The 16,833-nt window shown below is 39.5% G+C and overlaps 1 protein-coding gene across 5 annotated transcripts in view; it reads left to right on the forward strand.

Annotated features, from left to right (window-relative positions):
* Positions 1-1,126: 1,126 nt before the first annotated feature.
* CEP135 (centrosomal protein 135) overlaps positions 1,127-16,833 on the forward strand; it is a 47,778-nt gene continuing 32,071 nt past the window's right edge. For 2 of the 5 annotated variants that reach the window (XM_089525260.1, XM_089525264.1), the window contains exons 1-11: positions 1,127-1,217; positions 2,452-2,611; positions 4,808-4,998; positions 6,859-7,026; positions 8,659-8,800; positions 9,399-9,483; positions 10,039-10,167; positions 10,398-10,613; positions 11,578-11,643; positions 12,784-12,934; positions 14,535-14,728. In XM_089525260.1, coding sequence (XP_089381386.1) covers positions 2,499-2,611; positions 4,808-4,998; positions 6,859-7,026; positions 8,659-8,800; positions 9,399-9,483; positions 10,039-10,167; positions 10,398-10,613; positions 11,578-11,643; positions 12,784-12,934; positions 14,535-14,728 — 1,455 coding nt within the window. In that variant the 5' untranslated portion in view covers positions 1,127-1,217; positions 2,452-2,498. Of the gene's footprint in view, positions 1,218-1,402; positions 1,492-2,451; positions 2,612-4,807; positions 4,999-6,858; positions 7,027-8,658; positions 8,801-9,398; positions 9,484-10,038; positions 10,168-10,397; positions 10,614-11,577; positions 11,644-12,783; positions 12,935-14,534; positions 14,729-16,833 lie in introns of those variants that run through there. The other 3 variants (XM_089525263.1, XM_089525261.1, XM_089525262.1) reach the window with 3 other exon arrangements.

Consider the following 16,833-nt stretch of genomic DNA (forward strand, 5'->3'; position numbering starts at 1 on the left):
AGAATAGCATCAACACAAACCCATGCAAGCAATAAGCAGAGCTACTACATCCAGACTGCAGAAATAATCCAGTTTGACATAAAGCTAAATGTCTCACAAAACTGCAAATCCCACAGCATTGAGCCATGGCTGTTAAAACTGTCAACCTGGTTTATTTCTGCAGTGTGGATTCAGCCATTTAATCAGCAGTTGCATTTTGCACCAACTAAAGCTGATTGCTAATTGTTATTTTTAACCCACTGCCTGCCACAACAGTGTATGTCCTGAGCTGATGTTAAGAGCAGGTTTAGACTCGGATAAGGGAAGAATGGCAATAGGAGGAAGGAACATTAACAACTCTGCTCTGGACCCCACAACAAACTACAATTCCCAGAATCCCACAGCATTGAGCCATGGCACTTAAACCGGATTATTTATCCAGTGTGGATGCAGTTCTGGGAAACTAATTTTGTGAGACATTTACCCTTCTCCGTCACAGAAAGCTCTGGTGCCACAACAAACTACAATTCCCAGGATGCTCTAGCACTGAGTCAAATGGCAGTTAAAGCGGTCTCAAACTGGGTTATTTCTGCAGTGTGTGTTTTGGACCTCTCGCACTCTTAACAGGGAAATCTGAAAAATGTAGTTTTGGGAGACTTTTAGCCTTCTCTATCAGACACAGTTCTCTGGTGCCACAAAAAACTACAATTCCCATGATTCCCTGGGGCAGTTAAAGCGGTCTATTTCTTAAACTGCATGATATCCCTGTAGTGTGTGTGTGTTTTGGTCAATATAGTTCAGTAGTCCCCAAACTGCGCTCTTTGAGGGATTTTGGACTTCATCTCCCAGCATCCCACACCACTGGCCAACATGGTTGAGGCCTCTGGGAGATGAAGTCCAGAATCAAAGGGGACCACTGATACAAAGTTGTTTATTATGAGCAGAGCAGCTGAAGCGAGCAGGAATCAGTGTCGTTCCCAATACTATCCAGCAGGGGCCGCTGTGGGATGATGATGGAGCTGTCGCAGGGAGGGAGGGGGAGAACCAACTGGGCAGTTCGGGGGGCGTGACCAGAGCTCGCGCTCCTCCAACGGCGTTGCTGGGACGACGACGCACGCCGGGCGGAAGCTCCGCGCGCCATTTTCAAACGGTAGGCTAGGCCCAACCGCTCTTTTATTTTTTTTTTATCCCCGGAGGAAAGACCGGACGAAAGTAGACGAGATGTACGTCCGAGGCTGGTGAGTGGGAGTGGGAAAGGGCCGGTGTGCTGACAGAAAGAGAGAGGGCAGCCGTGATTTGAGGCCTTGTAGGCCCCGTTTCCATGGCGACGCGGGCGACGGGCGGGTGATGACGTCACCCGGGCGGCCCGGGTGACGTCATCACCCGCCCGGACCCCCCCCGCGTCGCCATGGAAACGGGGCCTACAAGGCCTCAAATCTCAACCGCGCTCTCGAGTTAAAATCTCCCTGGTCATTTAGCCCTCAAACCCAAACGTTACTTTTGACATTTTATGTAAGGGACGCCATTTTACTCCCCCATTGTATTTAATGGAACTTGAGCATCCATGGATTCGAACCAGTAGAGTGCTAGTGCATCCTTGCCTGACCTCCCCCTTGGTAACTGGGAACCATATTCTGTTCTAATAGTGGCTTCATCAAATGGGAGGTTCTCAGTCGTAGTCAGTCACTCCCTAAGCAGTTTACAGTGTGTAAGCTGATTGCCCCCAACAAGCTGGGTACTCATTTTAGCCACCTGAAAAGGATGCCAGGCTGAGTCGACCCTGAGCCCCTGGCTGGTATTGAACTCACACACAGCCTTGTGGTTTGTGAGTGAGTGGCTGCAGTACAGGCATTTAACCACTGCCCACCAGGGCATACGTTTTTTGATATGCGCTGCAGCTCAGGGTAGCTTTAATGATGCAACAACATCGTTCTAGATTTGTCCTGATGTTAATCTAACAGCGACTGTCCAAGGTCTCCTGGAAAGCTTAATAACTGAGTATAGGTTTGAATCTTGGCCGTCTTAGTCAATAACTAATTTTGGAATGTCCTCTCATTTAACCTGCTTGACATGTAGCATCTTCTTTTATGTAGACATTGTTAGTATGTGTATTGAGTTTGTACTTAATACTGGACTATGCTTGTCTCACTCACTCTGGTGTAATGCCCTGGTTGTATCTCTTTAAAAAACAACAATGTTCTAATGAGGTGTTACTTTCAGAACAAGGTGTATTAGTTCCTACTCTCCACCCTCACATGCCATTATCTTCTTTAAAAAAGAAGTAACATTTAAACTTTAAGAGTATGATACTTACATTGATCCATGGATAAGTTAACTCATGTTATTGGGGTCAGTTTTTTTGACTTAAAATTTCTATATTTATACATGAGCATATACAGTAAGTGCCAGTCCTGATTCTCCATGTTTATGTTAATGTACATAATAATGTATTTGTTTTTAAATCATCTGCAGATTCTGATTTTTTAACCCCAGACCATTCTGCTTAAAATATCTTCAGAATGAGTACAGCTGCGGAGCGAAAGTTCATTAATCTAAGGAAACGTTTGGATCAGTTGGGATATCGACAGCCTCTGGGAGTAGAAAGCCTGCCTTTGGTAGAAAAGCTTTTCAGGTACAAAAATGAAAGGAAATAGCACAAAATGCACACGTACTGTTGGATTGATATATGCTGTTTGATAATATGACTAGTGAAAATACTGGGCCCTTGGTATCCAGGACCCCCTTTGGATACCGAACTCTGTGGATTCTCAGGTCCTATATATAATGGCACAGTAAAATTATATCCTTTACATAGAATGGTAATATCAAGATTAGCTTTTTGGATTTTTAAAAATATTTTCAAGCTATATGGATAGTTGAATCTGTGAATGCAGATTCCATAGATACCAAGGACCAACTGTATTCAGTTTTAAAAGTGGTTTCTAGCATATTAGATTGTAAGCCTGAGGGCAGGGAACTGTCTAATTAAAAATAATACTTGTAAGCCGCTCTGATAGCCATTAGGGCTGAAGGACGGGGTATAAATATTGTTGGACATATCTACATGGTGTAAATACATGGCCACATAGTCAGCGTGGCGTAGTGACTTGAGCACTGGACTAGGACTCTGGAGACCAGGGTTTGAATATTGTCTCAGTCATGTAAACCCACTGGATGACCTTGGACAAGTCACACACTCAACCGCAGAGGATGGCAATAGCAAACCCCCTCTGAAGAAACCTGTCTGTTGATTTGGTCTGCCATGGAATCTTTGGTGTTTGCTGTGGAACCCTTCAGAATTTCAGAAGATTCTAGGGCAGGGGATTGTAGAGCAGGTATGGCAATCCTGTAATCTTCCAGATATTGTTGTACTGCATTTTGCAGATTTTTTTACCCTTGCTTATGCGATGACTTGATGTCACAGTCCAACAAGATCTAATGAGCAGCAAGATTGCCACAGCTATCAAATATCTTCAGTTCACATGGATCACTTAAATAAACAACAGTACCCACCAGAGTAGAACACAGTAGCTGCACAGTGCATATTAGAATAAGGGTATTTTGCCTTTGGTTTGGCTCAGCAAGATGAGAGATATTGTTCCTTTCCTATCCATGAGACGTACAACACTATTCTTATGTTATTTCATCCTTACAAGCTGAATGTATGGCAGCTTCCTCACCTTTGTTCTATGACAATACATAGAGGAAGGCAGAGAGTTCAATACTGATGACAAATTATTTATTTTAAGTATTTCTGCATTGCTTCCAAGCTCACAAAGCCTCCCAAAGTGGTGGAACAAATAAAAACCAATTAAAGCAATACAAAGATTAAAACATTTTTAAACACATTAAAATACACTTTAAATACTCCATTAAAAAAGCAGTCCTAAAACCAAATTTTGAAACAGTTAAACAGCAGTTTCTAATACTGACTGCTATGTGGGATAGCACTGTTTTGGCTGCCCACTGGAATTTTAAAAGAGATGGGGCCAGCCTAACCTTGGGTAGGGTGTTCCACATTTGTGGAAAGCCCTTTGTATTCATCATCCTAACTTCATGAGGTGTTGGGAACAACAGGGACATCTTCAAAGATCACAAATTTCTGGCAGACTCATTTGGGAGGAGGCAGTCTTTCAGATGTCTTGACCCTAGGTCACCTAAGCACCTTGAATTGCTCTTGAAAGCAAATTGGAATCCAGTGCAGTTCTTGCAGGGCCAGATATATGACCTCTAAAAGGCACACCTGACACCAGTTGGTCTGCTCCATTTTGCACTAGCCCCAGCTTCTTTACACTCTTCAAAGTCAGCCCCATGTAGAGCGTAGGTAATTAAGGCCACTTCTGGGAATGTTCATCCAGGAAAAACTGGAAAGCAAAGCTATGCCCCCAAGTGCCATATCATCCAAATGAATGAGAACAGTACTAAGTTTGATGGTATCAAATACCACTGAAACATCCAGGAGGACCAATAAGAACTAATTCCCCTTGTCCAGCTCCTGGTGTAGGCCATCCACCAGGGCAGCCAAAGCTGTTCCTGTCCTGTAAGCAGGCCTGAATTCAGGTTGGAATAGGTCCAGGTAATCTGTTTTGATCTGGAAAGCCTCGAGTTTTGCTGCCAACACTCACTCTAGGACTTTACATAGAAATGGGAGATTAGAGACTGGCTGATAGTTACTTAAGGAGATATGGTCCAATGACAAGCTAATATGCGAAACCAGATTCTGCTCTGGGCTGAGTAGCTGAAGAAGGACATTTATAGGAAATGGTTGCTTTTGCCCGTATAAGATTCATCTCTGAAGTCTGTCAGTTTGCTGTTAATTTGTTTTCAGTGACCTTGTTCATACAACTGAGAGTCTTCGAAGTGCAAAATTATCTGCTGGAAAAATTGAAAAAGAATATAGCAACTATGATGCTGTTCTGGAACCTTATAGAGAAGAAAATGCTAGACTCACTCGGGAAAATAATGAATTACATTTAGAAGTCCTGAAACTGAAAGAGCAGTTGGATCAAAGGATCAAAGGTAATTTGAAAAACTATGATGTTTATAGTTTCTTAGGTGGGGCCCTCATGTTTTCCAGGTCTTCAACTAGCCAAAATCTATATGCCTTCCAAACCCAGCAGGAAGACGAGTGTTTTTTCTTTGCTGCATTCCAGGTTCCAAGCTCAAGAGAATGGCAGGAGGCAGCATTTCAACTTACTGAGTTTTGGAGTCATTTACTCTTGGGAAGAAAGTGAATATATAGGCTCAGTGCTTTATACATGAGTGTCAAAAGTTTAGCCTGTGCGGTTAATGTTCTTTTTAAAGAATCAGACTACCACTGAATATTTTCTTACAAGAAGACTGAAATAATGTGGGTAACATAGATACAGACTACAGTGCTCATGTGCCATACATGGGCATACCTTACACGGCTTCCAGCCTATGTGGAAACTGTTCAGGGGAAACAATGGCATGAGCATACACACTTTTTCCCTTACGCAGGGCAGTCCAGAACAGATCTCCACATAAGGGAAGGGTCCATTGTATATTGATATCAGCTAACTCATAATGTATAAGTCTATTTTACAGCACAACTTTGTGCTTAATTAATATTAACTGTGTACCTAAATGTGCCTGTTGTGCAGTAATACATGTGGAGGTCAGTATACTAGCACAAGAGCCTTCAAAATTTGTTCTAATGCTTTACACTTTGAACAGATTTTCTACTTTTTACGAGATAAAATTGCTGTCCCTCAGATCTTTTATTCTGAGTGTAATTACATATTTTATATTCCATTTTTATCTTTTAATTTTTTAAAAAAATACTTTAATTTCAGCTAATTCAGGGATGGCTAGTGTGTACCCCTTGAGCTTACTTGCTAATTAGCTTACTTGCTGTTCACCGCTATGATCTTTGAAATAGCGGTATATAAATAAAACAAATTATTATTATTAACTCATATCAGACCTAGTCAGTATTCCCAGTGGTCAGGAATGCTGTGAATTTCAGTTCAACAACATTTGGAGTTTTCAATTGAAAACAAAGAAACAATGAAGAAAAATCTTAACAGTCTGAAATTGCAGTTGGATATGCCACTGAAACCAATTTTTTTCCAGCTGATAATAAAAAATAAAATTTAAAATATTGCAGTTTTGTCACTATCATGATATCAGCTATTTAGGATCTTTTGAGCATCAGATTGATTTCTGATCTGTCATTCAAGAAAGCCGTAGTCAATGTTGCATTTATTCCTTGGACAAATAGAACTAGCCAGTGGATAATGACGAGAAGCTGGGGGGGGGGGAACTCAGCCTGATTTCCTCGGGTAAAGAGAGTTCTTATGTGATGCTGAGCTCCTTGGCTTTTCTATAACTAGAATAGAAAGCAAAATATACACACATGTACATTTCATTGATCTGCATAAATTATATAAGTTGGAATATTCAAGAGTTTGATCAAAACCATTATTTGTGGTGCAAACCACACTTATGAGCTACAGTATTTGTTCTTAAAGCATAACATGGAAATACTAGCCCTGAGAAATTATAGTGGTTCAAAGAGAGTTGGAGAAGTAGTTTACTCTTTAAGTCTGTTATAAATGCTATTTTTCTATATGTCAATATAATCTTCAAGCCTGCAGACTCTGAACTGTTCTCATATGTGGGGTTTTGGCCACATCACTTAAAAGTAAGGGTAATGATGCCAGTGGTAAGAGGCAGGCTGCCATGTATTGGAAGGAGATAATGATATGCACAAGGAAGTTGAGAGTTGCTTATTTTGTATATGATTATACTTGCAGATAGAAAGAAATATTGTTTGAACTAGTTCTTATAGTATTGTGTTATTAAGAGAAATAAAATACACCATAGAACAATACTATTCTTTCCCCCTCTTTGAAGATCTGAAAGCTACATTGAGGAGAGTTGAACATGAGAATGCAGATATGAAATTTTTGAATAATCAATATGTACATAAGATGAGATCGTTAGAGAAAGAAAACAAAGCCAAGACTGACAGGATCCAACAGCTCCAAGAGAAAAATCTCCAAGCAGTGGTTCAGACGCCAGGTACAGTACCAGAATACGTGTTTATTATGATGTAATTTTATGCCAAGTTAGTGGTGCATAAACATTTTTTATTTTAATGTTTCTTGAGCATTTGTCATTACGATCCTGTTTGATGCTGGCCTACATACTGATACTGACACTAATGTACTGCTGCCAGAAATCTGAGAGGGTAAAGCTTGCCCCGTTTTCATCAACTGTGCAGTCTCAGCTGTGTAAGGTCCAGGTGCACCTCTGTAGCTGATCAGTAGCCCCTTGAGTCAAGGGAGAAGTGTGTGAGATGCTGGCCAGCTGTTGTTTAATAGCTGGAGAAAAAGCATTACTCATGGGCATACTTACACTACTGTAATAACTGGTTGTGCCATCAGAAGTCAACCAAAAATATTTTGGTGAATATTAGGCTGTGCCTCTGATCTGGAGTCACAGTGTACAGGAACTGACTATCTTCTGCTGCATATAAGGAACTCAATCTCTAGAAGGCTTCATTTGAAAGATTTTCTTTTAAGTATCAAGTAAAATTATTTGACGTTTTATCTTGCTGAAGGTTTTACTGTAGGTTATGGTTATGTCTCCCTTTTTTAATGTATGATTGTTTTATCTTGTTCTTGATATTAAATTGATTTTAATAACTTGTATTCTTAAGGTTTTTAAAAAATAAATCTTATTAACATTTTTTTAATGCTTTGCATTTATTTTATAAAGAAATCAGAATATAACTGTTCAAATAATAAATGTTACATACTCACTTTGGAGAGGAGGGTATTTCTGTATATGATCTTTTTTGATTTTGTTCAACTAAAACTGATGCTGGTAGAAGCCCAGAAAATTGTTGGGGGTTCTTTGCAAACATTGGAGCGTGGTTGCTTAAAAGAAATTAACAGATTGGGACACATATTGAAAATAAAGCATAATTTTTTTCTTCATAGTCTCTGTGAGTCACACAATGGGTTATCTGTGCCTTCGGAGTGCATTGCTCATAATCTTCTGGAGCTATTACATACATTTTTTGGCAGAAACCCACTCACCGTTAGGCCCTTTCTAGCATCCTTCTCACCAAAGCCCTTGGCTTCTTTTCGTCTACTACATCTTTTGGTCTTTTGGTGCTGCTTTTTCAACTGATGGTTTAGGTGGGAAGGGTGCTAAAAGATGAGTAAGGGTGGGTATGGTTAATGCCAAAAACCTTATGTAATAGCTCTTGAAGATTCTGAACAATGCCCTGCACAAGTGCACATTTGTGTGAGTTCACAGATGATCCCTCACATAGAAGTCAAGGGCAGGTTTTGGGGCCAACATTATGAATCTTGATATGAACCCTGGGTAAGTTGAGGGTAAAATTTAGGGGCATGTAACAAAGGATCTAAAGGATGAAGCAAATGAAAATGATGCCAAAGAACTTAAAAAATTCCAGCAGACATAACTGGATGGATGAGAGAGTAAAGAGGGATCAGTACTTCCAGGACAGATTACACTCTTGCCTTTCAGCAGAGGATGGTTCCTTATTTTTTAAAAAGAGTTAAAGTCCAGTACTTATATAGATCTGTAGATAAGTCGACTCAGTTTTTTTGGGTCAATTTTTTGACTAAAACTTCTACATTTAATCATGAGTATATACAGTACTTTTGTTTTTCTTTTTAGGTGGTAGGAAAAGAAATATTCCATTCAGGCGTCAACGTATGCAGATAGATCAACCTGTCCCTCCTTCAGGAATTGGTGCTTATCCTGTTCCGCAACCAGATGACCCATACATAGCAGATCTTCTTCAAGTGGCTGACAACAGGTGACTGATGTGTCTCTTAATATGTTGAAATACTTTTAACATCACCTTCCAATATGATCAGTGGGGAACCTGTAGCCATCCAAATGCTTACATTCCCACCATCACTAACTAACTAAATGTGACATCACATAACTAGTAAAAGTAGTTTGTATATTTGTGATATTAGACAGTTAGGAGAGTGTATGAAGAGTGATAGTTGTAAAATATTAGCATTTGAGGGACTATTGTACAGTCACCTTTCCATTTTCGCGGAGGATCCGTTCTGGACCCTCTCACAAAAATAGAGTTTTGCTTATATTCAAGCCCCATTGGCTTGAATATAGGCGCAGGCGCTTGGGGGTGCATATTCCATTCATTCCCTCTCCGTTCGTCCCTCGCACATAAGCGAGGGACATGAGTCTGAAGACCACAAGAACGGAGGGTATATTAAAATAAAAGAGCTTGCTAATTGTAATCCCATAACAAGGAGTTGAAGTTATTAAATTTATTCAGTGCATCTTGAATAACCATAAAACAAATAATGAGAAAACTGCAAAGGAATCTGTTTTCAGCAGAGTAGAATTCTTGAATGAAATTTATGTTCCAATAAATATTTCAGAATTCATGAACTGCAACTGGAAGTCGCTGACCTGCAGGAAAAACTAGACATTGCTGAACGTGGAATGAAAAATTACTGCAAACAGGTAGACTAAGTTTTAGGACTTTCAAAAATCTCTGTAGCCTTTAGTATTTTCTGTAGTTTTTCATAAATTGTTGAAGGTGTGCATCAAGGAACCTTCAGTATTTTGTCTGTGTATTGGAAGAAGGCAATAATCATTTGCTCTACCATACCTCGCTATCCTGCCAGTATCAAAGAGGAGAGCATTATGAATTGGTGTGATTAATAAAAAGGCTGACAGGCTGTATGTGCTCCATGGGAGCCTCTTGTGTGGCTTCTATACTTCCCCAAGGCCTCATCCCATTGCTGGGGGCGAGGCAGTTAAAAAAAGAGAGTCCTTGTGAAGCTCTAGGGCATGCAATTCTCCTAACCTCATCCCCTGCCAAACTTAATACACCTTATTAAGGATTCAGATAGCAATTTTAGACCATTTAAAATTACTCCAATCACTTCCAGTTTCTTCAAAGGTGAAGAAGGTGGATTGTAGGAGTCTAGGTGATATTAGAAAATGGGACCGGTGCAGCTCCCAAGCTTCTTGCACTAAAAGATTTTTAAAGAGATAATGATTTTGTCTTCACAGGTTGAACTCCGTGATAGTGAGATTGAGCGTTTGGCACTAGCACTTGATGGTGGGCGCTCTCATGATGTCATATCTCTGGAAGCCAAAAACAGAAGTAATGAAAAAATTATTGCTCACTTAAACTTACAGGTAAGGTTCTTGAATTTCTGTCAGTTTTTGTATTTAGAAATCTTGGAAATACTCCTCAGCCCTAGATAAAGCGTTTGTAAAATGCCAGAACTCCAGAGTCATCTGAGTAAACACTCCATAAATGTGATGCAAGGTAGTTCTTTATAGGTAAAATAACTTGCAAAGTCCTGGCTTTCTTTGTAGATTTTTCTGTACAAGTGATCATTTTATATGGTGTCAATACATTTTAGGTTGAATTTCTGCAGCAAACCAACAAAGAACTTGAAATGCGCATACAAGAGCTTTTGGACAGTAGGCAAAATGCAACTAGTGAGGTGGTGCATTTAAGTAATAAAAATGAAGAACTGTGCCAGGAACTGAGTCAAATAGATCATTTGGCCCAACAGCTGGAAAGGCACAAAGAAATTGTGCTTGAGACAGCAGATAAGGAAATTGGAGAAGCTAAGGTAAGGAAATTCTGTAACGGTAGAACATCAAGAGTATGTTATCTCCTTATGAAAACTTTCAGGAGCAGAATATGTTTTGAAAGGACGTACATTTTGTCTTATATCTTAAATTCTCAGTGCTGTGCCAAAAATGCTTTAAGTATGCTGAACCTAATCATTAATGTAAGGCACAATATTTTTATGTAGTACTGTTCTTACGCTATATATAAATATTAAAATGCAGAGATTTACTTATCAGCTTATAATGTTTATATCTAGAGTATAGTTGTAACATTATAATTAATACTTCTGGACACTACAGTGAAAACATTTCATTTTCTCTGAAAGGGGGCCTTGCCTATATCAATCTGAAACAGAAATGCTGGCCTTTTATTTAATTGGACAGGCTCATGTGCAGCTTTTTATAGAAATAATAATAATGCTTAGTGTTTTCAAACATTTAAAGCCTTTTACATATATTGCTTTGTTGTAATCCTCTGTGTGGTAGATCACATTATTCTGTTTTGGAAATGGTGGCAGGGAATTTATGTAAGAGTTGAGTCAGCATTTGACTATTCATTCAATAGGTACACTTTTGTTGGGACTATCACTTGTATACAGGCCTATCTGTGCTTTGCTGGAGGTATGTGAATTCAGTCATGAACTGTATTTTAGCATAGGGCTTTCTGATAAACAGCTCAGTCTCTTATACTTTTCTCTTGAAAACTCACTTATAAATGCATATGAATCTACATAACTTCTGACACTACAATTTTTTCCATAGTATAATGTGCATGAAAATTGTAGGAAAAGAAAATGGCAATAATATTAGAGCTTTCATTTGACTTCTTATATCTTCTACATCAATAGGCACGTGTTTTAAAATATAACAGAGGAAAAATTATTATAATGTTAGTTTAACATTGTACTAATGTATTTATAAACATCTTCAGCTTTAAAAATGTTTATTGTTTGTGATTTTTAGGAAGAGATTAAAAAAAAACACAGTGAAATCCAGGATCGTGAAGAAACTATAGCAAGACTTAAGTCAGTAAGTAATATTACCTCTACAACTAAATTTAGGCACAGTACAGACCGCCCGAAAACGGCATTATGCAGGCATCCCATTTTAACTCCAGAGGGATGCTGCAGCCGCTAGACCACATAACATCCCTCTGGAGTTAAAAGAACCCGATTTTTCCAGGTTCTTTTCCCGGCGCCCTGGTTACGTCGCGAGTGCGCCAATGGCACACTCGGGACATAACAGACGCACTGTGACACTATTACTCTCCCGCCCACACGTAGTAGGGCTTGAGACCATGCAGTTGGTGCGCGGTCCTGAGCCCTACTATCGCCGCCAGGATGTGTACCAGGCCCTAGTTTTCAAAAGTCAATGCATTTTAATACATTGGTGTTTTGACTATAACAGCTGTGTGTGTGTGAGAGAGAGAGAGAGAAGGAGGGAGGGAGAAAGAATCATAAAATCATAGAGTTGGAAGAGACCGCACGGGCCATCCAGTCCAACCCCCTGCCATGCAGGAAATCCAATCAAAGCATCCCCAATAGATGGCCAACTGTTTATAGTACAAGAAAGCAAAACCATAGTAGCATTTTGATGGCAGTGCATCTTTTTTCATACAAGCCTTTACTCAGTTTTAATGCAGAAAAATGAGAAATAGTTTTCTTTCTTTCAGAGTTGTACTGCTAGGGCTAGATTTTGTTGCAGTTGTGGATTTAAAATTATCAATCACAAATGTTCCTGATGAAAATAATTAGTATGCATGTGAACTCATAGCTAAGGAACTTCATTATTTTAACATTCTAGCACAGTAGTTGATTTTGATACAGAAAATAAACAAGTGAAAATATATGATAACATCTATATAGTTGTCTTGGTGTAAGAATATAATGCCCATAATTTCAACAGAGGACAGAAACAGAATTTTAGAGAGGGAGTCTTCTACTCCAACTTGGCAATTAAACTATTCTGTTTTGGGAATTTCCTGTTATTATAGGCAATTTCCCACTTTGCCAAGGTTTTTTCCCCCTCTTCATTTTAACTTGTTTGAAAGATGGTCAGAATTTAGGTAAGTTGTCCACATAAACAGTGGTTAGCTGAAAGATACAATTCAGTATTAGTTTTTGTATACTCTGAATATTTTTAGATTTTGTGACATTAATGTTATTTCAGGAATTAACTTCATATCGTAGAGAAAAAGAGAGACTCACCGAAGAGCTCATTGAAAACACAGAAGAAAAACAAACTCTTGAGTTGATGTTAAATCAAGCCCAAACAGAGAACCAAAGGCTGACAAAGAGAGTTGAAAATCTTGAAATTATAGGTAAGTGTTTAAAGAACTTTGTCATGGAGATAGCTCTTCAACCAAAAGAAAAGCTAGGCTGTAGCTGAACTCCAAGAAAATATCTGAAGAAAAAGTGACAGAAAGTTTACGTATATGTGTTTTTAAATTGCTAAAGTGCTTATTGTTAGACGTTTGTCTCTGGTCCAAAACAGTAGACTGTTGTAGCGGCAAAGGCAGATGGTAGCTATGGCAGGATATTGCAAAAATAATTCTGTTTGAGCCCACTTTAACTGCCTGGCTCAGGGCTAGAGAATCCTGGGTATTGTTTGTTGTGGCACCAGAGCTCTCTGACAGAGAAGCCTAAATATCGCACAAAACTACAATAATTCTCTAGCATTGAGCCAGGGCAGTTAAAGCGATCTCAAACTGGATTGTTTCTGCAGCGTGTTTTGGACCTCTGACTCCTTCCTTGAACCTCATTTACCTGTGCACATAATGAAGCTTCAGCGAGAGACTCAAACAGTAAGGTATACATAGTTTGTGGCTTCAAAGTGCCCATAATGATGCTTCAAAGAGAGATACCTGTCAGTATGTTTTAAAATGGCATTCTTACAGGTAGACAGTATCTTTAGTTTTAAGCGCAACACTACTTGTCTATTCACTCAGTTTTTGTCTATGCATTTTGTTCTTTCCCATGTGTAATATACATTACATTAACTTTGTTGAGTTTGAAGCTGAAGCTTTTTTAATTACCAAGATAATTTTTAGATTATACTTTCAAGTGTTTATAGTTGCTCTCAGATTTGTTCTCAAGGAACTTGTGATACATGTGAGGAATCTTGAGCTGTGTTTTGAAGTTGTAGCCTACATAACAAAAGATATGATAAGCAGACCTTATTTCCTTGGATTTGCTTCATCAATGGAAGTGTACTTCTTGAAGAGGTAAACACTACATAATTAATTAGGAGCTGTAATCCACAAGATCTGTTGGGAATCAAATTGGAGAAGACTGAAGTAAACCTTGATTAATATATGAGTTAATTCAGTCTTACTCCATGAGGCTTTGAGCTAAAGGCGTACTTGTTCAGTTTTTTAAAAATATTTCAATTCTATTATGTAACTATATTGAAGAATGAAAAAGAAGTAATCAGAGGTCACCTCATCTTTATAACCTTTGTCACACTGCTCAGTAGTAACTTTGTTATTAATGATAAGATCAGAACAACTGTCTTGAGTCCCATTTTGGGGAGAAAGGCAAGTATAAAGCAAATAAAAATAATTGTTGAATTGTAGTTATTTTTTAATACTACAGATAGGCAGTCAGGGTTTTACCTAAAAATCTTTTAAAATGTAATCAGTTATCTTTTGATTGGTTAAAAAAATATTTGTTGACTAAATATTGACAACCCTGATAAGATAGCACAGATGTCTTGAACAGCATGTCTGAAAAACAACTTTTAATTTTTGATGTTTGAAAATATTCTCTCATCCTTGTGAAGGATTTTGAATGAAAATAGAAAGTTTGCAAAGGGTCTTGATCTTTTATAATTGCTGTATTAAATGTGGCAATGCTTTAAATGTAGGCAGCTCTTCATACATAATGATTTTGTTCCTGGTTATTGGTTGCATTCTTCTACAGACAGAGAGCTTGTAATAGAACTGGAGAGAATGAGGTTAGAAGGTGGCATAGCGCTTGGAGACAAGTCACCTTCTCGCCTAGATGCATTTGTAAAGACTATAGAAGAAGACAGGGACTACTATAAACGAGAACTGGAGTCTCTTCGAAAAATATTTAAACGAAAATCTAGCCCATTACGCAAGTCTCCAGAAAAGGTAATTCTAAATATACCATCTATTTAATGCTCCTGAAAAGTCCAACGACTCCTCAACATTATTCTCTCACAGGGTATATTATTTTATAAATCAGTCCAATACAGTTGCTGGCCTACTGAGGAGGACGGGTCCCCCTCCATGTGAAAGTGACCAACTGCGTGCAATTTCCTTTCCCTTCCTGACTTATTAAAGAGACCAGAGGGGGGACTAGTCCAGTGGGTGAAGGGGGAGGGTTCAATGCCTCGCAACAACAAGACAGGGTTCCATCATCCATAAAGGAGACAGTTGTAAAGATGTTGTTGAAAACTTCCTTACTGAATCTCATGCTATAGGAAAATTACCATCCAGCTTCCACTGTTCCATTTCTCGGCAAGGTTCTGGAACACATAGTAAAATTCCTGCTTTAGTGGTGGTTCCTGAATCAAATGGATTGACTAGATAAATTGCAACTGGCTTCAGGCTAGTTATGAGACAGACAGAGACAATTTTGGCTATCTTGGTGGATGACATAATGCTGGGAACTGGACAACAGAAGTGTCCTTTTTGTTTCTGCTTTCAGTTGTTGTTGTGTGCCCTCAAGTCATTTACAACTTACAGAGGCCCTAAGGTAAAACTATAATGAGGTTTTCTTGGCAAGGTTTGTTTAGCGGTGGTTTGCCACTGCATTCCCCTGAGGCTGAGAGCATGTGACCTACCCAAGGTCACCCACTGGATTTCATGGCCTGGCAGGGAATTGAGTCTGGAAACAATCAAACAAGCTTATTCAATGATCAGGGGTGTATTTGCATAGTTAAAGCTAGGACACCCACCAATTGCACTGGTTCCTGGAAATATCTGACCTCGTTACAGTGACACATTTCTTTGTGGGGAAACAGACGGTCAGGAAGGGGCAGCTTCAGGCTGCCCCTTCCAAAGACAGATTGGGGCCATGGCAGCCACACACCATGGCCCCAACCACCTTGAACCTGGCCGAAAAAGGAGCAAATAAGATCCGCTTCTTGTTCAGCTGGTTTCAGTAACCAATAACTTCCTCTACTGGACAGTCAAACAGTCTTGCTGTGGTAAGAACAAATTACTTGTATTGCTGACAACAGGGAACAGAAGTGATCAGTAAGGTGTTTAGGTCAAATGTAACAGGCCACGCCCCCTTTAACATAATAAAGACACTTGCAACTCTTAACTCGACCACCTATGCTTGGATGCCAACTGTTCTTCTCCATTCCCCCCCTGCCCCCTTTCATGCCATTCCAAAGCTGATATCCAGCCTAACACAGTCTAACAGTAAAAACCCTCCCCAACATACCTCAGCCTGCTTCTCACAACAAATGGTCTTTACAGACACATTAACTCTTGATCAGACATTGTCTCCCAGCCACTCCCAACTCCAATCATCCCCATCCTCCCCAGTGTAAACCATTCCCTACCAAATAACATACAAAACCTAAACATGTCAGATTCTGACAGTTGGGGAACAGCTGGCTTTGCTGACCCTGCCACGGCCCCATAGCGGCTTCATGATGTTCTAGCGGCATGTGGCGTGTGAATACCATGCCATCGAGACATCATGAAGCTGCTGACATCTGGGCAGCTGCTTGGCTTCAGGGCGGCTTTGTAGCATGAGACGTCTAAACACCATGCTCCGCAGCTACCAGGGTGGCAGCTTAAAAGGACTGTCTGTTTGGGCCCTTACTTAGAGCCTCTCTGAGTTATTATAATATATACCTGCAGAAACCTCCCAAAATATAATAATAATAATAAACTGTTTATTTATAGCCCGCTTTTTCCTTTGCAGATCAAAGCGGGTTACACAGAAGTACAACAAATGTACAATTTTGCAAACAGTATCCATAAAAAAACCCAAACAATATAATAATACAGATTAAAAACAAGATAAAAAGCTTACAGATTAAAATCACAACAATAGCTAGCATAAAGTGCAGGTGCAACGATGCAACGGGGAGAGAGCAGGTATTACATTGTCTGGGGGAAAGCCTGTTGGAAGAGGAAGGTTTTTAACCTCTTCCTAAATAAGTCAAGGGAGGTAACCGAGCGGAGCTCACCGGGAAGAGAGTTCCAGAGCTGCGGGGCCGAGCTGGAAAATGCCC

This window comes from Sceloporus occidentalis, unplaced genomic scaffold, assembly GCF_023333645.1.
Source record: "Sceloporus occidentalis isolate IW3139 unplaced genomic scaffold, rSceOcc1.0.p SCAF_5, whole genome shotgun sequence".
NCBI classification, from domain to species: Eukaryota; Metazoa; Chordata; class Lepidosauria; order Squamata; family Phrynosomatidae; genus Sceloporus; species Sceloporus occidentalis.